At 39.7% G+C, this 25,226-nt stretch overlaps 1 protein-coding gene across 1 annotated transcript in view; it reads right to left on the bottom strand.

The window, feature by feature from the left end:
- SH3D19 (SH3 domain containing 19) overlaps positions 1 to 25,226 on the bottom strand; it is a gene marked incomplete at both ends in the record, with an annotated part of 131,013 nt that overhangs the window by 13,923 nt on the left and 91,864 nt on the right. Inside the window, 8 exon segments of the mRNA XM_084245593.1 lie at positions 1,840 to 1,925; positions 1,928 to 1,979; positions 2,145 to 2,213; positions 4,834 to 5,098; positions 6,153 to 6,214; positions 10,815 to 10,924; positions 14,941 to 15,048; positions 23,590 to 24,579. Coding sequence (XP_084101719.1) covers positions 1,840 to 1,925; positions 1,928 to 1,979; positions 2,145 to 2,213; positions 4,834 to 5,098; positions 6,153 to 6,214; positions 10,815 to 10,924; positions 14,941 to 15,048; positions 23,590 to 24,579 — 1,742 coding nt within the window.

The following is a 25,226-nucleotide window of genomic DNA, read 5'->3' as shown; positions in this document are numbered from 1 at the left end:
ACAAATGAGTAATATGAATAGCAGTATTTCACTGTTCTCTTGCTAGGCACTTCTCACTGTGTTAATCACCTTATAGGTATGAATTAGCTCATTTAATTTTTAAAACATCTTTGAGATATAATTCATACCATAAAATTTACCCATTTAAAAGGTACATCATTTTAGTATATTCAGAGAATTGTGAAGCCATCACCACCACCTAAGTTTAGACTATTTGTATCACCTCCCAAAAGAAGCCCCCCCACCCATTAGCAGTCATCCATCACTCACCCCACCTACCATGCCCCACCCTAGCAGCCACTAATCTACTTTCTGGATTACCTATTTTGGACTTTTATATAAACGGACTCATACAATATATAAATTCTAAAAACAACCCTGTCAGGGTTGTTTCACACATTTAATAAATGAAGTTTAGAGCATTTAAACAACTGCCTAAGGTAGCAGAAGGACCTCTCCCTGAAGCCCAAATCTGCATCCCCATGTTCTACTTATGTAGCAGTTTAATTTCAGCTGATAATGCTCCATATTTTCTGTCTACTAAGGAAAACAGAACATAGTTTTAGAAATTTGTAACTTAAAATTAGGCTTTCACATAGGTAACTTTTCTAGAAAACACAATGCTCCCCCTGAACACAGAAACCCATAAAGGAGGCTTCTACTTTAGAATTGCCAGTGGCTGGCCCCTGGCGGTCACCTCTCTGTGAGTCTATGATACAAGATTACTGCTTAACAGGTACCGTTTAAGGTGGAAACAATTTTGGACTGTTATAAAAGAATAACTTCTAATTTTTTAGCTTCTATTTTTCATCAAGGAAAGCTTTTCAGTAGCACAGCTCCTGCTGTTACCACCAGTATATTCTGAGTGAGGAAGGGCATTGGTGACAAATGGATAATGTCCTATCAAAGCAAAGAAAAAACAAGGACCAAACACTTCCCTGTGTGAATTAAAGTTACAATTTTCAATATTTCAGCTACAACTAGTTTAATACACATCTTTCTCTCCAAAATATAAATTTTTAGTTTCTTAGCAAACGTCAAAAGATAAACTGCCATCTAAGAAGAAAGGATTGGACTAGATTATGAAAACTAGGACAAATGGTAAACCAAATACTTTTACTTGAGTTAAATGATTGGTGGGTATTATTTTTCATTAAATATTGGTGAAAATTTGAATGGATAACTTAAGAAACCTTTATAAAAATATATCTCTATAAATTGTTCAATGCCGGTTTTTTTTTTTTTTTTTTTTTTTTTTTTGGCTAAACAGATGACCTTCAATAATCAAAGCATTCTTCCAGGTGCCACAAATCTGTTAGGCCTAAATTGCAAATTCAGGTTGTTTCATTTCATTGCATGATTTTATGAGCTACAATCAGAGAAACGAGGTTTGCACTAAGCTTAAATCTTAAAAGTGTTGGGGTTTTTTTTAATGTAAGACTTAACATTTATAGGGCCCCCTGTAAAATAAATTACCCATTCTGCTAGAAAACCAATCTCTGGAACTTTGGTAAACATGTTTACATTATTTAAAAAATAATAATAAATAAACAGCTCTCACAGTTGAAAATTAACGGCTAAGTGCTCTGGTTGCTATAAGTCAGCATGGTGAGAAGGCAGAACACACAGTAGCCACTCTGTGTATCAATGTGATTAATAAGGCAGCAGCAAGTCTCTTAGAAGTAATTTATACTGAAAAATGGAATAAAATGCTATTGCAGTTTTTACTCTGGTTAAAATAAACGTGCTAATAAAAATCTGCAGATGAGATATAATTAATAGTTCTATGAAATGTGCTGCCAAGTGTGATATGAGGACTGTGCAATATTAATTCCTTACGTTTGGTCTGCTTCTAAAATGTTCATCAAGTAGGATGATAATCTTAATCTGAGACAGGTGAACTCTGCCAGTGCCTTCTCCCTTTGGCATTCCAAGTAATTATTTTCTGCTTGCTTCAGTGTCACAAGTACATCTCCACATGGTTAGGTACAATACCACTCTCTGAAGCGATTATTATTTAATAAAACATTATTACTTTTTTCACATTTTAATCTTTGGAGCCTAAAGCATTTAATAATGTGTAAAGCAGTAACAGAGGCCAGCAATTTTTTACATTACTCAGTAAAGAAAGAGCTCTACTTTACCTTACAAGACTGTTCTCCGGGGTTTTGCGAGACAATGTCTTCACTGGCAATTCCACGAGGCACAGACAACTTAAAGGTAAACCAAAAAGGATTATTCTTAACCAAATAAACTTCACCGGCACTGCTGGTCACATGGGGGAATTGGGAATGTTTGCCTAAAGTGTAACTTCTCCAGAAGCAAGTTCTTTATCTGCCATCCTTAAGCTCTCGAGCTGGGCCTGCCATTCTCAAGGATAATGAAGGTCTAGGGGTGTGGAGTGAGGCCGCAGGACAAGAAGGCTGGGTATGGCCCAAGTTCCCTTTAACACCCACAACCAGGAAGTTCTCCTCTATAGGATGGGACCACAAAGACCCTGGGCATCTGAAAGGTAACTACTAAGAGCCTGAGCTCACAGCTCATCAAGGTGTGTCTTTGGGTCAGAGATCTCAACAGCTGTCTTCTGAGGACTGACAGGGGACTGGTGGCTCCTCTGGAGTGCCCGATTGACTGCTCCCATCTGCCCTGAGTCTAATCTTCTAGAGTCTCTCTGCTACCAAGTGTTTGCTATGTGACCCTAGTCACTTCCTGGCCCATTCAGCTCTTTCTGATCATAGATGGTTTTTACATCTGTATCCCACCTTACCAAGGAATGCTGTTCCCTGTCTTTATAAGTTTGTCTGCAGGTCTGGATTATAATATTACACACACAGGAAATGTGATCATAGAAGGTGACTTCCAACAAGGAAAGGGAGGCTGCCTGGACCCCTGGGTCACTCAGGGAGCACAATGAAGGGTGTAGTGTTGCTTCTCAGTATCTTTGTCAAAGTTCGCGGCTCCCAGTGTACCCAGATTCTTGGTTAGCAATTTGATTGTAGGGTAGCCATGAGAAAAAATGAGGGATTTAAGGAACTTTTTCTTTTTCATAATGAGGTATACTCTTTTTGAAATATATCATCATTTTCAATTTATTTCAAATGATAAATCTTGAGTTCTGCAAATGCTTTATTACATTAAATGGCTAGGCTAAGAACCAGGAGCAAAATCTGGTTTCTCCTGAATAAGGCTCTTAACATAGGGTGGCCAAAGCATGTAGAAACTTTATAACTAATAAACCTATTTTCATAGGAGGAGATAATGGTTAAGGGAATGGCCTTAGAATTCACTGATCTGTATTCAAACCTTGGCTTTGTGACTTTGGACAAGTTCATTTCTCTGTGTCTTATTTTCCTCACCTTTATAACAGATATAATATAGATAGTATATATTACTAGACAGTATATATTAGTCTATATTACTATCGATAGTAATACCTTCCAGAATTAGTGTCAGGAATAAATGAATTATTTTATATAATGGGCTTCAAACCCTATCTAGCTCATAATATTCAACACATCAGCTACTGATTTTATTTATTATTTTTAAATAACCTATCCCAAAGAACAACCTGGGGTTTTAGCAATCAAAATCCCATTAATTTAAATTAATATGAATATATATGAATATACTACTACTTCCTTTCTCCTAACTATGACCTTAAGAGGATTTAAGAAAAAGTCTCATATAACTTAAACTGAAAATAACTTCTGGCTTGATGGAAATGTTGAACAATATAAAATTATTAATTGCTGTTTTCATTAAGACTCTAGTCATACAACTATTTAAAAAGTACAAACAGGGCCTCCCCGGTGGCGCAGCGGTTGAGCGCTGGGTTGCGAAGCTACCCACGGCCTCTGCGGCGCCGGTTCGATCCCCGGCTGCTCCCCAGCCACCGGAGGAGGGTCCCACATGGCGCGCAGACCTCTCCTGCCTCCCGCTGCTCCCCTCAGCAGTGTACTTCGGTCCTTCTGCCTGCTCTGCTCCCTGCTCTGGCTCTGGTGAGTTCTCTCACCCTCCCGCGCTTCTGACTGTACCCAGTGCATGTATAAACAAAACAAACAAACAAACAAATAAATAAATAAAAAAAAAAAAAAAAAAAAAAAAAAGTACAAACAGTCCTACTCCTCTTACCACTTTTGTTTTAGAATTTATCAGGTTACCCTAGCCAAGGCAGAGAGCAAATCAAGTCTGTTCTCAAGTATGGGAAATGGAGACAAGGTTTAATAAGGTCATATGATAAGAAAAAAATTCAAAGAGAACAAAACATCGCAATTATTAATGAAAATTTCTGTATTTTCATTTTTGACACAATATTGATATTTAAAATTTTTTCATTTTTAATTGAGGTAATATTGGGATGTCCCTATCACACTGATGAAAACTTCTAAGTGGTAATTATTAAATGAACCATGAGCATTAGGTTTACAAAAAGAGAAAATGAGGGAAAACCATGCACCTTAATAAGAACTATCTATGTCATTTTAACTTTTACTACATGGGCCAGTTTATGTAAGATATAAATTATAATGATATAAACATAAAATCTGCCAGTTACTCCCATCAGTATAATCTACTGGGTCAGGTTTTTCAGAGTTTCCATTTGGCCAAGCCAGATAACAAGTTATAATTCCTGCCTGTTCTGCTTCATTTTTCTGTATTTCTCCTAATAATGAGAAATACAGAAGGTTTTATTATGGCCTGTTTATCTAAAGCATCTTAGGGTCAAAGAGAAAATTCACATTTGTTTTATCATCTTTTCGAAGGAATAGTGGATATTATAAATACTTTAAGGCAAAGTTCTTGATCATAAACATTTTTAAAAGCTAACTTTACCATGTATTTCTTGTAGAGAGGGTGTCCTGGTTTGGGGCGAGGGGGTAGCACCAGATCTTGATTTTTAAAGACTTGACTCTTGGCTTTTGAGAGTCCAGATGCCAAGCTACTTTGCTTTTTCTGAAGATCCATGTCAGAAGAAGATCGACTAAAAGGCAGTTTTTGATTTGATGTTCTGGTTGCAGGAAGTTTGGGGGGAGGCGGTCTCTCAGGAGCCCCCTTGGGAGGTGGCTGTCGAGCTGGAATGACTTTTCCATTTACAGGTCTGAAATCAATGTGGCAGCTGGGAGTCAGTGTTTGATCAACATTAAGTTCTGTTTTGTCCTTTCTTAGGACATGCACACGCGCACACACACACACAACAGCTTTTGGCTAGTATAGTATAATTTACTCAGACATGCAAGGTATGCTATTTTTGAGCAAATGACTGCTGCACTAAACATGATATGACTGGAGGAAATGCCATGGTGCTCGGCCTTCTCTTATCTTGCACTAGAGAGTCATTAGTTCAAGACAAACAAGCATTTACTATCATGAGCTCTCCAAGGTCCCTTTGGTTCTTAAACACACCATGACTGTTTCAGGAAACTGACCACTTTCTATGAAAGTTTGAGATGAGCAGCTTATTATAAGACATCAATGTATATATGATGGGGTCTTGAACATGATTAGAAAAGGAACATTAATATATTCATGTCATAGGAATTATTAAAACTAATTTAAATTTAATATAAAGAAAGCTAGTTCTGAAAATGAGACAGGACAACTATTACTTTGAAAATCTTTCCTTAATCCCTATAACAAAAGTAATTTCTAACCAATAGTTCCTTCTGATGGCATTAGTTTTCTTTTTTCAAATAGCACTGGACACAGGAGGGTAGGTCACTTCTGAGATCATGAAGCCTAGTCTCCCTTTTGCAAATGCCAGAAACCAGGCTGCTTTTCATCACCAGGAGTGTGTATGTATATGAATGTGTATGGAGATGTGTGAGTGTGTGTATTCATTCCAGAAGATTCCAGAAGAACTGTCTTAGGTTCAGAAAGAAGTCTTGTTCATTTATTTGAGGAAAAGTGATAGAGATCCATGGTTGTGCTCTGTTTTTAGATTATTGCTAAAAAAAAAAAAAAGTAGAGACTCCTATAGTCTGCTGTCAGAATCAGACTATAGGCTAGGGGCATGGGTGAATCTCTGAGCTTAATGTATTATTAAGAGAAAAATCTAAGGCCAACAACATTCAGTTTTGATGACACAGAATGCAGTCGGAGCCATTAGGTTTTCTCTAAATTTTCTGTTAAAGACTTTTCCTGCACTCACTCACCTTGGCGGCAATCTTGGGGGTCCTCGCACAGATCCTCCTGTTTGACCAGCATGGTGGGATTCCTGCAAGTAACAGAGAACCCTTTTTAGTCAAGGTTAATCTGAAACAAGAGCTTATCAGGACGAATTTTAGAAACATTTTTGGCTGGATCTAGAAGTTGAAATGTAGCTGAGTTATACAAAGCAGCTTAAGAGCGTTTTTAATCTTAAATAACTATTAACTCATTACTGTTCCTGCCAAAATTGTCCATTTTTGACTACAAGTGAAAACAGGGTAGACAAGGCAGTCTTCTGATGTGGCCCAAGGCCTGATCACCTGCACTTCATGGCTCTGCACTAGCAGATTCAGGAGGATTAAGGTTGATGCTTACATCAGTGATAGTTTAATCAGGCACTGTAAGGAACTAAAAATTATATGGTCTTTATTTACCTCATGACACCAACGATAAGCACAGCTCCTATGTTTAAACACATAGTGAGATGGTGATTAGTTTGTTTTGCTTGCAAAAGACATCTCATTGCTGGACAGTTTTATACATTGTGCAGTGGGTTTTGAACAAAAAAGAGGAAGGAAAATGAAAGCAGCTTCAGGCAGGGCCTGAATAGAAAGCATGTGAGCAGGAATAGAAAAGGCTTAAGAAAGCAGAGAGCTCAAGAAAGCAGAAAGGGACAGGGTGTACTCAGTTTTCAGAGGAGAGAGAAGGGAATGATATGAAAAATGATTCAGGTAGAGTTGTAATGCTTCAACCTAACAGCAGATGGTAGAAATCAGACATGTGGAGTCAACAGGAGGACTTTGCTAGGGGAAGGAACTCAAACTGTTTCATTTAAACAGATTTTTCAAATATGTTATAGCCCAAAAATGGGGAAATGAATATATCACTTTTGGAAAATATTTTCAGATTTTCTGTTGAATGAGAAGTTTAAATGATCCCAATGCTAGAGCTTATGTTTTTTTTTTTTTTTTTTTTTGAAAAATCCTCCCTAAATTCTTCTAATTCTGATTGAAATTTTTTTCATCTCTCCTATTTTCCTATGCTGACATCTAGGAAATACTTCTCCAAGACCTCTAAAAGGGGGAAAATGCCACCGATTTAAAATTACACTGTCTTTCTTTATAAAGTAGTTTTAATTATATCTTGGGAATCTTTGGACTAATTCAGACTGTTTTCCTCCTTTACATCATATAAATGAGTTATAACTCATTCCATGGTTTTTAATTCGAAGTGATTATTTACAACTTTCGTTAAATACCAAATGATTAATTGCGAATAACTGTGATCATTTAAATATGTTTCAATATTTTAAAATCTCATTTTTAAAAACAAATTATGCTTGCCCTTAAAACTTGGTTTCACTAATGAATTCAGTTAATGTTGTGAGGCAAGGCACCAGCTCATAAACCCAGCAATATTCCTGAATATAATCCATGCCTTATAAGTATGCTACTGCCTAAGTTTCCTCCTGACAAATAGTGCTATGATATTTGAAAACTTATTTATACTTACGGCCACCATTAAATTAAAACAAACCAACCAAAAAAATCAGCCACGCTCCAGTAGCAGGGCAAGAACTTCTTTGCTTTTCTCAAAATTATAATTGTTAGATACCTTAATAATTATGGTACATTTAAAAATATATACATGATTAAATCTGACATTAAAAGTTATACACAATATGCTGTAATAAACACATACCACATAATCCTGCTCTTGTATCAAGAATTAGTTCTAATTTTCTTTGGGTGGTGTTATTTCATGGGTAATCTTAAATATCTTTTTTTCAACTATCTATAATAAGGAAATTTTAAATCAGAAATAAAAGCCACTATATTCAAATCCCCCAGAAACGTTAGGCACCATTTGAAAACCACTGTTGTATCTGACAGATTTCAAATTCTGAGAGCAGGGGATTGGTTCCTATCAAAGTCACTGTCTCAGTGTGTGCTCAAGTCCAGCTTTGCACTTCTGCAAAGCCTTTGGAAGAGTATTAATCAGGGATTTCCTCTTCAATATTCCTCATGTAACTGGAAACTCTCTACATCTACTTTTTCTAGCTCTGACATCCCTGAACTTGACTTTTGATGTGTCTGGATAAGCATGGTTATTCTGCTTGTATTGTCCCTGCAGATATCTTTTTATTCATTTATTTTGGAATGATTTCTTATATCCTAATTTCAAAATAATTCCCCAGTTTCCCCCTATATTTTCAAAAGACATATTTTTCCAATACCATACTCCTGTCGGAATTACTGAACATTCTCTACAGAGATTTCTTGTCTTTTTTCAGAACCTGGAATGCTTCTTCTGTCCTGAAATCAGAATCAGTCTCTGTGCTCTTTCAGCCAGCTTCTGGGCTGTAGTTTTGATGCCTATAACACACTGGACAGCATCTTCTGATTCTCTTCCTGCATTGGTGGCGCGCCACAGTCATGAAAGAGCCTGTGAAACCAGGTTATAAAAGAGCCCCACACCCTTCTTCCTGCACAGATGCTATCTCTATTCTCATCCCCTGCTCTCTTGAAGGGTATTTCAACAAATCCACCTTTTCCGGGGTCTTGGGTTCCCAGAGTAAACAACAGGACACACCAGAAGCATTTGTTCCTGCTGACAGAGTGGGTCCAGTGGCCCCTGCAGCATCAATCTTGTCCTGAGATGGAAGTTCCTTTGCACTCAAGGCAGGAGAAATAGTAGAGGGTTTTTTCATCAGAACACATAGTTGGCAAAGACTGTGCCTGGTCTCGTGGGTCATTACAATGATGAACTATTCTTTCTAGAGAGCCTCATCCACACTTGAAGATTTTATGGCCTAAAATTCATTCAGTAATGATAATTTTCAAGCGAAAGAACTTTCTCAAGCACAGAGTTGACTTTACAGCTCTAGAATTCTGTATGTGTGACTTCAGCCTAATCATAAAGCTTGTGGTCTGTTTCTCATCTCCCCTTCCTTCAGACCCAATGAGTCAACTGTGGTATTTGTTACCAAACAGCAGAGAATGTTGTGACCTCCTCTGTGAACAGTGCAGAAATGTATTTTCCTCATCATCATCATGTGAGATACAAAGACAATTATGATTTTGTACTTTTCCCAATGGTTTATTCTAATTTCCTTTCCTTGTTTTTCTAAAGTATAGGAGTTGCTTTGTGGACTGCTTAACACCAAAATGTAACAATATTTAATATTTTAATAGAGCTTTACAAAGCTCATTATATCACTTAATGAAGGATACGTATTTCTACCCATCATCCTCTCACTCCCCTTTATAGCCTTTTAGAGTAGAAGCCAGTAATTGTCCAGGTATCATTTAACAGAGTTAAAACTTAGTCTCTGCACTTTACTCAGCTGGACAATGCTGGGAGACATAAAATAGACAAGAAAGGGAAACCAACGGAGTTGCCATGGGAACCTGCACATGGGTCCACATGACCAATAAGGGTGTATCAAAAATTCTGAGGAAGACGGAAAGAGGGCAAACAGAACAGACAGGACACCCCCTGTGCGGAAGGCCCACCGAAACCTGATGTCCCAGAAGATAGCAGCCAGCAGAGACAGACTTCCCAGTCATGAAAGAACCTGTGAAAACAGGTTATAAAAGAGCCCCAAACCCTTCTTCCTGCACTGATGCTATCTCTTATCTCATCCCCTGTTATCTGGTAGAGTATTTCAACAAATCCACCTTTTCTGTTTGCCACTCTGTCTCTGATGAATTCTTTTACCCTATGCCTCCCGCCTCACCCCAATATTAGGTCACAACAGTAACTTTCTCCGGTAACTTTTCCTCCACAGACATTTGGGGTTGGTTTTCCTATTCAACTATAATATGTTAGGGTGCTATCATTTTCTTTGGGCTTTTTAAACTGGGTTTTAGTAAAAAATTATTACCAAGTACTTTGAAAATATGTGATGACTAAATTTTAATTCAGCTTGCAGGAAAAATGTCATTAAACTGATATTGGCTGGAGATATTAGCAGAGAAAATTCACTAGATGAGTAGATGGGTCAGCATGTATAATAAGCATGTTAATATAACAATGTAAAACTATTATGAACTTGAACCAAAAATTTGGTTCAAAGACTTTAAGAACTAGTTTTTTTTTTAAACAAACCTTAAAGATAATATATGAGAAATTTAAACAGTATAGGGAAATTATATTGAAATAATAAAAAAAGATGTATGCGAGTGTGTGTATACACACAAACTTTTTGGCTATGATTTATAAACAAATATAGTAAAACACTTTAAAAAATTTTTCCCCTAAATTTCAGATTAACAAAGTCTTATGGCAATTATCTTAAAATTATGTCACTAATTGGGTATTTTAAATAAAAACTGATAATTGAACTAAACCTATTTCCAAAAATACTAAAAGTTTTTATGTATTTTAATAACTTCCTCATTACTAGTGTCATTTAAAAGACAATGCCATTACACTGGTACATGGCAGATTATTTTATGATGAAATGCAATGAACTGACATAATTTGTTTTATAGGGATTTTAAAAATATTGAACATCACATTAAATAGGTATATTGGACATAGAAATTGGCTTGTAATAAAGATTTTTTTTATCAGTAGTAAAAAAATTTAGACATCAGCTGAGTATTCAAAATTAGCACATAGATTGGTTTTCAGCCCAAGACAAACTATAAATGACCACTTACCAAGTTCCTAGTTCTGTCAACATTGAGTTTTCCAGCTACTGTATTGCAAGTGTTTCCAATAGGTTTTTCAGTAGGGAGAGGTGGTGGGCTTTGTGGATCCTCATGTAAACCTGGAAGAGTGGCAGTAATTCATCAATGATTTCTAGTATTTAAGGATTCCAGAGGTTGAAATGATTTCAGCTTGGTTCCATAGGAAAATGACTAATCATAAAAGATCCATGCAAAGAATGGAAAGCTACACAAATTAGAAAGAATTCCCACCAAATCTCAGAAAATCACTGGGCTAGCAGATATCAGTTAATTTTACTGAATGTTTTACAGAGTAAAAATAATACTAAATAATTACATCAGTAGCAAGCATTACTGAGAACCTTTTATGTGGCAGGCATTAAATTAAGGCACTTTAGTCATTTCATTTCCTCAGCTGCAACAGCCAGATTTCAAGTACTTAACAGCCACATGTGGCTGGAAACTACTATGTTGAACAGCATAGCTATGAGACATTTCCATCTTTGCAGTAAGTCCTATTCAACAGCATTTACTAGATAATCTCCCACCCTTTTTACAGAGAAGAAACTGAAGCTCAGAAGAAAATTAATGAGCTATATAAGGTCTTAATGCTATTAATTGTCAAATCCAGGATTTTGAACCCAAAAGTCTGTCTGTGCTCACTATAATAAAGCACTGCTTCTTAATGGGAGGTGTACCCAGGCCTCCCATTCCAGAGTATTAAATGGGTTTTCTAATTCATTAGCTTCAGATTAATGGGCTTAACGGCCCTCAATTTAACAAACAGTATCTTTATATCCAATCTACATCCTTAACTCGATGACAATGCAACCCGACTTATTTAAAGAAAAAAAAAAAAAAAGAAAGCACAGATGACCAGATTTAATTAGTGACAGCTAATTAAAATCTGTGCAAAAACACTTGGAGAGAGGATGATTATATGCTAAGACACACTGTTTTAGGCATTTAGAGGAGATAGGAACTCTTCCCACTCTTTCAAATGAACACACTCCTTCCATTTCACATGAAAAACCTATAACAAGATGATGATTTATCAAGTTCCTGTTTTATCCACAGACAGGAAAACACTCTCAAAAGGAGAAAAATACCCAAGCCAGCTACTAGGGAAACAATGATATAGACACAGGCAGGCCATCTTAGTGAGGGGCAGGGTTGCCTTAGGAATTAAGACACACACAGAATATTCCAACTCAGTCACCATCATTAAAATTTTCCTCTATGTAGCACTTTTCCTTATTATTACAAGGAAATAATAAATCAGTTAGGAAATAATATTGTCATGACAAATATTTAAGGGTACGGAGTAGCAGTAATATGAAAGTTGAGGAGAGAGTTTACAGGCGGGAAGGAACATGGGGATTATCTGGTGTGAAAAGGGATTATCTCCTATTTCAGATAATGTGGAGGTTTCAAAAAGAAAAGTGTCACTAGGCAAAAAGATCTGAAGGAGTTGTGAGCAGGGGAGCCATGCAAATGTCTGGGCAAAGAACATCCCAGTCAGAAGAAACACGTGCCAGGTGGAAAGTGTTGACAGGTTCAAAGAAGAGCAATGAGTTTTATGGTGCAAAACAAAGCTGTTCCTTTCTGTCCCCATTCATTCCAAGCTCTTCAGATGCCAAAAGTTTTACAATTTTTTTTTTTCCTGTAGCATATATGCACTGCTTAATAATTATAATAATAAAATTCTAGAGAACTTATTTTTGATATACATGAAATAATTCTCCAGAAACATTTGGGACTTCGTATCTCTCACATCCAGCAAATAGAATTCAACTTTCTAAAGTTCCTAGAGCTTTGTTAAGATAATAAATACAAGTGCTCCCTCAATGTATCCTTCTCAGTATTTCAGGACCATGAATCCAATTTATAAGGTTGCTGAAAAGGGCAAACCTAGTAGGTCTGAAGCTAGGCCTGCTTTTACAAGGTTGGTTTTACTGGCACCAGGGAACTTGGACTTCAGGAAGGTTTCCATCATTCATCAAACAGATAAAATGAAAAAAATGTGGCTTTGCTGAACATCTGCTTTCCTTCTAGGAATCTGGAATTTTGGTACATGCCAAAACTGCTAATGGTGCCTATGTGCCAGCCCCCAATAAAAACCCTGGGCACTGAGTTCCTTTGACAGACAACATGTATTACAAAATTGGAAGAAGCTGGGGGAGTTAAGAACATCCTGCATGGCACTATTTATAATAGGTAAAACCTGGAGACAACCCAAATGCCCAAAAATAGATGACTGGATAAAGAAGATGTGGTATATATACACAATGGAATACTATTCAACAATCAAAAAGATAAACACATGCAATTCGCAGCAGCATGGACGGAGCTAGAAGAAACTATGCTCAGTGAAGTAAGTCAGAAGGAAAAAGAATAATATTGGATGGTTTCACTTACAGCAGGAATATAGGGGAATCAAACAAGACATCAGGGCAAAAAAATAATAACAGTACAAAACACAACACAACACCACACAACAGACAGACAATTATAAACCAGAGACATCCTGCAGGATGGAATCAGAGGGAGGGAGAAGAGGAATCAGAGGGAGGGAGGAGCACAGGGGACTGCAGTGACAATGGAGAGGGAAGCAAACATTGTTTAAAAATGAACAATGAGGTCCTTCCGGGTGGCGCAGGCAGTTGAGCACAGTGCTGTGAAGCTGTCTGCAGCCTCTGCAGTGCCGGTTCAATCCCAGCCAGCCAGCGAGGGCCCCACATGGTGAGGGCCCCACATGGCGCGGCAGACCTCTCCTGTCTCGCCAGCTGCTCCCCTCAGCAGCGTATTTCATCAGTCTGCCTGTTCCCTACTCTGTCTCTGGTGAATCCTCTCACCCTCCTGCACATCTGGCCTGTACCCCAGTTCGTGTATAAATAAATATATCTTGAAAAAAAAAAACAACCTGGAATACATTTAGCAAGGAAATACCACCAGGCAAATAACCCAGTGAGCTGTCATTTCACGGATTTGGGGTTTATACAATTCTGTCAAAAGAAATATGCCACCAGTTCTTTATCTAACATGTCCATATAACCTCCTAAGCAAGAACCCCCCAGAATTGGGTGACCTTGACTTTCCCCCCTCATTCTTTATAGCAACTCAGTTCAATTATCTTGCTACTTGGCTTAGAGCCACTCATTAATGACAAAACTATCCACAAGAGACAAAAACCAAGATGGTTCTTTAGGTAGTATTTTCCAGAGAAGCCAAATCCCTAAACTAAAGGGATTATCATGGCATTCCAAAGAATACCTGCAAAATAATCCTGCAGTGCCTTAAGGGAAGGACCAGGACACTCGCTCTGCTGTTTGGAAGCATGGAGCAGGTAAAATCTCCTGTTAGAGAAAGGTGTCTCCAGGCTCTGCAGAGGCACTGGATAAAATGAAATGGAAGCAGAGGCTCATGTAGAAAGCTGTGTGATCACACTGACAATACCCAGAACTGCTCTGGAGCCCATGGTACAGGCGTGCACACGCATACACACACTCACACATGCTCCTGAATAATATCTGGGGTTTAAAGTAAGTAGTTCTTACAATGATACCACATTTGTTTCTGAAGTACTTATCAAAGCTCATACAAAATTTCATTGACTGTACCATTAATAAAACAACTAAGGAAATATATCAAAATGTAGTGTTACATTAGTTAAAAAAATTTATAATATTTGGTTATTGCTCTTGATGCAATTCACACATAACTGTCTTTAGATTATGTTGATTGGATGAATGTACTCCTAATAGACAAATACAACATATACAGTTGAATTACCTGCTGTCATTTATTTGCTATCAGTTTCAAATATTTTGCCATAGGTCTTACCCAGAGGCTCTAATCTAGGATACTCCAACTGCTCTGAGTTTCAGTCTCCCTTGATTCTCTCTATCTCAAGACAATGTTAGAAGGAAATAAAATCCAAATTTATTGTACTAATTGTCCAAAAAGTTGTGAAAAAACAACTTGCTTTTAAATGTCCTTGACTATGAGTAATAATACATGGCTGATTACACACAAATTCAAAAGGAGACACTGACAAATTAGCATACATTTCTCTCAGGCTTTTGGAGAAGCAAATAAAGAAGGCATAAGTGCTTACATTTTCCTGGTTTGGCTGGAATTCGAATCACAGTGGGCTTCCTGGTGGGTGCTGGTTGAACTGCTCGTTCTTTTGTTGGTTCTGTTTTTGTGGGAAGCTGAAAGGGATCTAATGAAAAACAGAGTTTATTTTGCATGTTTTAGTTAACACGGATTCAAACAAAAAACCTCATTCATAATTAAAGAGTCATATTTTTCAAGCCCCAGGGAAAACTATTCATGGATAAACAAAATCTCAGTTTGCAGAGACAAAAACAAAGTCAGAGCTCATGAAAGGGAATAGCTTGGCGCTCTGTAAATAATTCATATGGCTTTTCTTCCCTTCTGATGAGCAAGACCCAGGACAATCTTGAATTATGCAGAAGCTGTCTTTGATGGGAGTGCCATCATTTCCTAAGTATCTGCTTGAAAATGAGGGGCAACTAAAACAAGGAGACAATCTTTCCTCTATTATGAAGACTCCTTGGTCCCCCTGGAAAGGACTCTTCTCTCCCACAGCCCTGAGCACTCACCCACACAACTCACCAAGGACCCTCATCCTATCCAATATGGTGGCCAGAGCACAGAGCAGGTAGCCAGAGCCACAGATTTAGTAGTTGAGTAAAACATGAAAAACACTTTATCCTGGAAATAAAATATGTCCCTTCAAATATTTAATTCTGAGGCAAGGATATATGACTTGCCAGCTTAACTGTGTCATTTAAAATGCACACTAAAGGGCCTCCCCTGGTGGCACAGCGGTTGAGCGCTGGGCTGTGAAGCTGTGCGCAGCCTCTGCAGCGCCAGTTTGATCCCCGGCTGCCGGTGAGGGTCCCACATGGCGCGCAGACCTCCCCTGCCATGCACACTGCTCCCCTCAGCAGTGTATTTCATCAGTCTGCCTGCTCTGTTCCCCGCTCTGGCTCTGGTGAATTCTCTCACCCTCCTGTGCTTCTGACTAACCAGTGCTTGTATAAATAAATAAATAAATCTTTTTAAAAAATAAAATAAAATAAAATGCACAGTACATGCTTAGAGAAAGTATCTTAAACAAAAGCAAACCACCACTTTTATTTTTTAAAAATAGTTTTTTCCTTTAATGTAAATGCCCTTTTCAGTAGTTTAGGAAAATGTCCATAAATTTTTTGAAAGATAAGCAATCTAAAAATAGATTAGCAAACATAAAATAAAATGTTGTATAATGGATATTCAACACAGCCCACAGGATCTCATGAGGCTGCCTCTGCTTTAATTCGACAAGAGTCTGAATGCGGATCTACTGTAATTCTGCACCTGTTCTACGGATCTTGCCTGTAGGGAGACTCTCCGGTAAAACAATGCATTCCATAACTCCTGTGATAAATAGCATCCATGTTCTGCCTGTTATGAGCTGCAGTTCAATAAGCACCTTTTGCTGACCAACCTCTTTCAGGATATATGAAGAGCTGAACTCTGGCTAAGAAGCCCCTCAGCTTCCTAATCCTCCTCCTCCTTCCACCCAGCTCTCTGGCAACCGACCAAAGGCTTCCCTTGCTAACCTGCCACCAGCTCACGTGTGTGTGTCTATCATGTGCCACTAGGTGGGGAGATATGATGGTAAAGTACAACCTGACTTAAAGTTTATTACCTGCCACCTAAGAGGGACTCTCAGAGGGCATGCAAGGTAAAACAACTGTTATTAGATTACTGAGAATAAAAACCAAATGACCCCTCTCGGAAACTTGTCTATTAGCTCACAAGTGAGGTGACTCTTACTAAAAAAAAAAAAAAAAAAAGGCAGCAACTCAAGATGATCAAAACAATAAGAAATTTATAAAAAAGGCTGTTGGAATAATATTACTTCCACTGTAACCCATGCCCCCACAAAACAAACAAAGCTCCTTCTTGTAGGTGTAAACAAATGCTTTAATTTGTTACTTTGCTGCAGCATTATCTTTCATTTCAAAAATAATATTTATTGCAAAATGGAAAACTAAGAAATACATGATAGAAAATATCCTATAGTCCTGTCCCTCTGGTAATGACTTTTCTACAGTTTGGTGTATCTGTCTACAGATCTTTTTATTATACAGGTATTATGAAAACCAGGATTATTGTATATGCACTTCGTTATCATCTGCTCCTTCACTCCTGTTCAGGGGCCACTCCAATCAAACACCCCTACAGGTGCTGGGAATACTTCAGTGAAGAGAGCAAAGAACCTGCCGCATGGCACTTACATTCCAGCAGGGAGAGGAAGACAATAAAAATAAGTGCAAGAGACAGTGATTCATGTGGTATATTAGAAGGCGAGAAGTACACTCAGCGAGTAAGAGCGGACAAGGTGAGGGACTTCAGGTGTGGGCAAGGGAGCAGGTTGCAGCAGGAACAGGGGCTGGGGAGAAGGCCCTGATGATATTGTTTGTCTTGCCAATAACTAGATTTAATATTCTAATAGTTGTTCCAGTTTGAACAATATACATCTGGTCTTTAGGAAACAGCAGTGCCAATGGATAAAAAGGGTTAGGTCCACTTGTGTTAGAATGCAGGATTGCAAATATTATCCAAATCTGGAGTCCCTGAGTGCAGTCTTCTATTCTAAGACTAGCTAAAATGAAAGATTCTGAAATCTTGGCATCTATTCAAACACAGAAATAGTGTATCTGTACTTTGTACATTTTCCTTCTTTATCTCTCTCTCCCTGCCATTGCCCTGGCTGTCTCCTGGGTCCTTGCTGGAAGCCCATGACCTCCCAGGAGTCACAGGGCTTCCTGCTGTCTAAGGCCCTGGCTGCTGCAGAGACTTGCTTGTTCTGGGACTTGAACTCTCTCCCTTACACCCCAAAATAAAAAACCCTGGCTCTTATACCCACTTCTCTTAGGGGTCTGTCTTCTGCTGGGAAAAAAGACCAAAATTCAAGAAGAGGATTAAGGCCGATGCCTCACGTGCATATCGGCCTTAACAGCTGCTTTGGGTACCTATCACCTGTCGGTTATTAGTACAGGTTTTCACTTGATGTTTTGAGTGGGTGTGAAGGGGAAGAAAATCTTGAGCATGGAGTGGCCTCCATTGTTTCCTATTACATTGTGTTCTTGGCTAGTATTCCACCTACTTGCTCTCTCACACATTCCAGGAGTGAAGGCATGAACAAGGAGGGCAAGGAAAGGAGAAAAGAAACCAACTATGCCCTTGAAGGGCTGCGCACACGGGGTATCCAAAATGTGCTTGCAGCTGAAGGATGGCTTCAGAGAACCCGCCCCAAATGCTGCACCTGTCGAGGGGTAGGTGTCCTCCATCATATTAGAGGGCCCAGTCACTTTTGTCAAACCTGAAGGACTTGAATTGTAGAAGATACATTATACAGAGCATTCAAAGTGTCCTTCCTACACACTTTTTCTCTGCTTTTGTTTTTATTTTCAGTATCATTAGCTGCTCTTTAATAACTGGCACTCAGGTCATGGGTAACTTATTCTACTATGCATGTCTCTGGGAATAAAAATTGTCCTTAATATGGTGAAACCAGGAAGCCTTAGTATCCCAGCACCAAGGCCTGGCAGGCAGGGGAGGGCTGGTCAACACCTGCCCCGGCTGTGCGCAGTGAGTCAGAGGATGGCCCGTGTGCCTCTCTGTTTGCATGGTGGCTGGGCCCTGAGCCAGGCCTGCAGATTAGATAGGAGGACAAACAGCATCACTTCATTGGAAGGGTGGGACAGAGGCCTGGTTTGAAGAGGCTATACAGTATGAAGTTACTTTCTATGTCTTCACATGAGAGGGACAGTCCCTGCCCCCAACATAAATGTAAATGGGCAACATATAAAGAAAGAATGGCACCTCATGTTTGGGAGCCCCAGGCACTGCCAGGGGGGCATATGGAACCACTGGTACTACTAAAAGGCTACAAGTTCATGGGGCCTCCCTGGTGGCGCAGGTGGTTGAACACAGCCTCTGCAGCGTGGATTAGATTCCTGGCCAGCCAGGAATTCCCACATGGCATGGCAGACCTCTCCTGTCGCACCTGCTGCTCCCCTCAGTAGTGCTTTCAGTCCATCTGCCTGTTCTGCTCCCTGCTCTGTTTCTGGTGAATCCTCTCACCCTCCCGCACATCTAGCCTGTACCCTGGTTCTTGTATAAATTAATCTTTAAAAAAAATAAATAAAAAGGCTTGAAGTTCAAAACCTTTGACCTCATAGCCCCACTTCTGGAAATTTATTATTTTTTAAAGATTTATTTATTTATGCATACAAGAGCTGGGGTACAGGCCAGAGATGCAGGGGGTGAGAAGATTCACCAGAGACAGAGTGGGGAACAGAACAGGCAGACTGACGTAAGTACACTGCAGTTGAGACAGCAGAGGTCTGCTGTGCCAGGTGGGTTGCTCCCTGGCCGGCCAGGGATCGAACTTGTACTGCAGAGGCTGCGGACTGCTTCATAGTGCGGTGCTTAACCCCTTGTGTGGCCACTAGGGAGGCCCACTTCTGTAAATTTATTCTTCAGAAATAAAAGCATCAGAAGCGAAAAAGTTTAGGAGAACATTGCAACATTTTTTTTGTAGAGTCAAAAACAAAACAAAAACACAGCAATCAAACCAAATGAAACATCGTAAATGTCTACCAACAGAGGAAATGTGGAATCAACTGGAATACGCCCATACAGGTAGTATAAGGAAATAAGGAGTTACAGGCTGACCCACTGGTTTGAAGAGAACTTCATAAATCTCATTGTTAAACTGAAAAAGGCAGCCTACTGAGTAATGGGTATGGTATGGTAAAAACGTCTGTAAGAAGTAAATGCATGTGTGTGTAAGCTTTGGGCTGATACCTCTGAAAGCATGGAAGGCTTATACACCACATTGTACTGCTCCCCACTGTTTACATGGGGGATTAGGATGAGCTGAAGGGAGATTTTTTTCTTTCTTTTACTACTTGTGTGTTTTGTTTGACTTGTTACAGGAAATACATTACTGCCCAGTTCCCACATGAAAGACCAGCTTTACTACCATATTTCCAAAAATAGCACATTTGTGTGTTTTAACAAAGCAGTAGCTAAAATACCATGACTACTATCTATAGCTTGCATTTTTCACCTAATAATATCTGGGAGGTTGGTCCACAGTAGGACATAATCGGTGATATGCCTCCTTTTTAATTACTGCGCAAGGCCCACTGTATGGATGTACCATAATTTATGTAAGCAGTCAATTAAAAGTTGTAGCCAACATTTTGTGGATACTCTTAATATGGGGTATAAGAATGGGCCCTTGGGGTTATAGATATTGCTCCTTGATTTGAGCATGAGTTAATGGGCTATTTTCAAGGAAGATGGAAGAGTCACATGCTAATCAGATTCTCAGAGTTCTGTGATCCTAGAAAGGGTTAAGAACTACAGTGTCACAATTTTATCACAGACTATTTGTTCTTTTGCTTTCATAGGAAAAAACACAAAGCACCATCAAAAGAATATCCTATCCAAATCTAAAGAACGTCCCCAGATTTTTCTCTACTTTTATTTGCAGTGTTTATTCTGCCCTCCAAGTCCCTCACACCAACACCTATAATTCTACACCTGCTGTCAAACAAGTAGGCCCCTTTACACCTGTATCCACATGGCCTTGACTGATTGAGAAAACACTGGTGATAATGTAGTTTTCTGCCCATTACCTGTCTCTAATAATATGCTTGTCATCATAATTAGTTTCACCATCCTTGGCTTGTTTTTCTGTCATTTTTTTTCCCCTTGAGTTCTGTTACTAGCAAAAATTGGCACTAAACTATTATTCTGGTCTGTGTAATGGGGCTGACAGCAGGAAGCATACTGCTGTTTTTTTTTTTTTTTTTTTTTGACAACTGGGTATGATTTGTAAAGGTGTGAAGAGGAATTGCTAATACTTCTCAGCTCCATTACATTAACCTGGAAGGCATTCTACCCACAAAATGGATCCAATACTAAATTGCCTGTTTTATGAGTTTTCCTTTAATAATTTTTTCTAATCTTTACAATGTTTTCACAGCTTTGGTATTTTTTGATCTCTATTTCCTGAGATTAATGTGGCAGCTTCATTTTATGAAAACTGTTTTATTAGATTTGCTTTATTTTTGAGGGAAGAGAAAGAGAAGGAAAGACAGATTTGTGAGATTCTCTCCTTTCTTCCATGCTCCTCTCCCAGTTCCTAGATAATGCCAGAATGATTAGGTAAGGTTTCAGAAAAGGATCATAATGCTTTATTTGCAGAGACAATACTATTGATGTACTAGCAAAAAGTCAGAAAGTCCCAAACCAATAAGGAAACAACCCTCTACATGTTGAGGACTTCACAGGAGATCCTGAAGGCCTCTAGAGGGCGTAAGTGGGAAAGCAATTCTGAGAAAATCCCTTCACAGGGATGATGGGGGGTCCAGACTGAAGCAGTGGCTCCAAGTAGCAGGACACTGTGGTAATCTGGGCATAAAGGCCTAAGTGGGTCAGTAGCAGAAAGGATGGAAATGGGAGGGAGATTCAAACACGATTCAGAAAGCAAAAGTATCCAGATGGCAAGTTCAGAAGAACTACTCAGAAGTTGCTAACGAACTGGATTTAGAGGGTAAGAAATAACAATAATGACTACTACTTAATGAGCACTTAGGATATTTCAGACAATGTAATAGGGCTTTCCTGCATAATCACATTTCATCCTCGAAGTATCTCCAAGAGGAGTATTATTATCCTGTCTTGCAGGTGAGGAACCCGAGACACTGTGGGGTTCAGTAAATTGCCCACAGTCACAGAGTCACTTGGCAATTAAGTGGTAGATCATGCCCTACCTGACTCCAAGGCCAAACAACTAGCCACTGTGTGACACAGTGGGAAGACACAAGGAGGGCCTCTAGATCCCTTCAAGGGAAGGCTGGGTATATGAGGGTACATGAGTGAGCTGCAGAATACAGGAAGAGGAGCAGGTTTAGAAAGATGAAGTAGTCCATCCAGTATAACTCAACCTTCCAGAACAACAGTTAAAGCGCAAACAAATTACACATTTTGCTAAAAGATTACCTCGGTAATTAAATGTTGTGCAACGAAGTGGTAGAAATCAGGAAACAGAAGTCTTAGCATGAAGCATGAGGCTATGTTTACGTTGACTGTATATACTGTTGACCTTTTTTTTTTTAAGATGACTATAATTATCTGCTTGACAACACAGAACAAATCCCTGGCAATTATTAACCAAGTTGCCATCCCCACAGACTCTAGCAGATTGACTAAGTTTGATCCTGCCTTGGAAAATCTTTTACCACCAGGGCAGTATCATTTCTTCTATTGCAAATGGAGGCCCATGACACCTTGCTAGGGTTACTGTAAGTATTTCATTAGATATGTATGTCTGGCTATGTAGCAGAGGTTGGAACACCACATGTGCTTAATATTTTAACTATTTAGACTATTTTAATAGTCTAACATTTTTCCTTTCACCCTTTATGGACAAGAGGCTGCTATATAGCCAGTTACAATGCAATGTGCATGATGATAGATATTAATGTTTGCTATCATTTAAAATATACCTGTGTTGTGCAGAATTTGGTTCTGAATCACACAGCTTATACCATTTTGATCCATGTTAACCATCTATAAGATGACAGCTAACCTTTTGAAAATACGATTATGCTTCCAGGTTCACAAATTCCACCCAAATTAAGTAAAGAGCAGGAAAAAGAATCTCATCAACAACAAGTAGGGCAGCTTAGTTTGACAAATCAAAGATAAGCTTTACCATCACACCCTCCATCTGAACAGTATGAGGAAAGAAAACACACTCTCTGCCTCTAGGGAAATTTAACTGTCCTGATTCTTGGCAGAAAACTTAGAACTGTTGCATTTTATTTACAAAACTTTGCATTCCCAAGGGAGATGTTCTGTGAAGATTATGGGGAAAAAATGTTGCAGCATACGGCTGGATACACACTCCTGCACTGCTCTTGCCACAGTCCTCCCTGGGCCTGGCCCCTCTTCTGGCACAATCAGAGGGGCCAGTTCAATCTGAAGAGCCTTTCTGGGGCCACTGCATGACTTCCCATCTATGAGAAGTTTCCCCTGCATCTTCCTAGTGCTCTCCTGCCAAAGCAAGGGCGCCGGCCTCACATCTAGTCCAGTCCCTCACCTCAGTCTGCTCATGCCTGGCTCCTGTAATAGTAATCCAGGTGTGTGTCCTCTATCACCATCTCTATCTCCCCCATTCTATATTGTCCCTCTCTTCTCTGTGTCTACCTCCTATTCAGCTCCATGTTTCTCAGTCTGTTTCTACACACACATGTATGTGTACACACGCACACAGAAAACTCAATAAACTGATATACTAGAGGGCCTTCCCTGGTGGCGCAGCGGTTGAGCGCTGGGCTGCGAAGCTGCCCGCAGCCCCTGCAGCGCCAGTTCGATCCCCGGCCACCAGTGAGGGTCCCACATGGCGCGCAGACCTCTCCTGCCGCCCACTGCTCCTCTCAGCAGTGTACTTTGTCAGTCTGCTTGTTCTGTTCCCCGCTCTGGCTCTGGTGAATTCTCTCACCCTCCTACGCTTCTGACTGTACCCAGTGCTTGCATAAATAAATAAATAAATAAATCTTTACCCCCCCCCCAAAATTGATATACTAGAAGTGAAAATAGCAAGATCCATTCAAGATACCCTGTGATGAATTTCAATTCCTCTCCACCTCTGACTGTGACTTACCCAGAACCGCCTCTGAACCAGCAGATTCTTTCACCAAGTTTTCAGATGGGGTGGGTAAAACATCATCATCAAAGCTGATGAGGTCAAAGTCCCCAGGAGACTTGCTTTGCAGAACTGGAACTGCGGGGTTGGCCGGGGATCCTTCTCCCAGTGACCTGAATGCTTTGGCTTGTGATGCCACTGAGAGTCGGGGAGGAACAGTGAGCGGTTTCAGCAAAACTGCAGGCTGGGTGGGGTTTTCTGAGGAAACTGTTTTCTTGGGCAGCAAAGGCCGAGGAGCAGGGATTGGGGCCTTCTTCTCATCATCTGGGCTCCCAGCCGAGGGCCCTCCTCCCGCAGCCTCGTGGTTAACACTTCGTTTAAGGCCAGGATTTGGTTTCTTTGGCAGTTGAGGTTTGGTTGTTGAACTGGCCCCTGCTTCTTGCACTGAGGAATGTGGGGTAAGCCCTTCCCTGGAGGCCACCTTGTGTCTGTTTTCAGTCCAGGAGTCCCATTCTCCAGATGCTCTGTTAGCAGCTGGTTTGGGAGCCACTGAGGGTTTCCCTGAGGAAACAGGAGGCCTGGCAGGGAGTGAGCGCGGAGCAATTTCTGGTTTCTTCGGCAGCCCCGAGGTTTCTGTATTTGTCTGACCCTCAAATGCTTTGATCCGTGAAACAAGACTATTCTGGCTTGGTTCGGTGTTCATAATGTTTATTACTGCCTGACTGTCCACGCCGTTGGCGCTGTCCAGCAGAGATGGGCGCTGGCTGGGGGAGGGTGCAAGGCTGGATTTCTGGGGATTCTGCTCTTCAATGTGAGTATCTCTGGCTACTGGTCTGAGGTTGCTTTTGGATCTTGGTCTTGGCACTGGACATCTTGTAGCACTGGAATTTTCTGGACAAGGCTGTTCGTCAGAAATATCAAAGACTATTAAAGGCCCCACGTTTGTCAGAAGATCACAGGCTGAGGCGGCCGGGGAAGGCTGAAGAGGCTTGAGAGGTGCCTGTAGTGCTGATGTGACCAAAATGAAGAAGAGAAGTTGCAACATTATAATATAAAAGGAGATACACATAGATTTTAAAAACACATATGTGGAACATCAAAGTATTATGGCATCTTTAATTAGTAAAAAGTAATTCCAAAACCAACGGGGAAATATAGCCAGCTTCCCACAGGGCTGTTCTTGAAGTTGTATTTATTTAGGGAAAAGGTAGCATTATAAAATATTTTAAAATATATTCAATTCCTGATTATCAGTTGACTTACCACAGGAACCTCTTTTCTCTTGTCAAAATCCCAACATTTCTTGTTTTACTTTTCCAAAGTAACTTTCATCTTTGTTATCCTAATACAATGCTTTTAAAAAGCCTAGCAGGAAAACTATTTTTAAGCATCCCATCAAGGGTTGCTAAATATAACATCCTTCTCAATGGCAAGAAAGGGCATCAGCAGTAACACCAGCCATGAATTAAAAGGATGATGTTTCGTGAAACAAACTAGGGTGAACCCAAGAGATTGGGCTGCGGCTTGAGAATGATCTATTATAATAATCACAGCGTACCCAAATAAAGAAAGCATGCAGTGATCACACTGACTGGGAAGCAGCACTCAATGAATTATGCACAAATTGCAAATTATTTTAAAGGCTAGAAGCCTAC

This window comes from Talpa europaea (genome assembly GCF_964194135.1).
Source record: "Talpa europaea genome assembly, chromosome: 10".
In the NCBI taxonomy this organism is placed as follows: domain Eukaryota; kingdom Metazoa; phylum Chordata; class Mammalia; order Eulipotyphla; family Talpidae; genus Talpa; species Talpa europaea.
The sequence above is the reverse complement of the archived record's forward strand: the minus strand, read 5'-3'. Positions and strand labels throughout refer to the sequence as shown.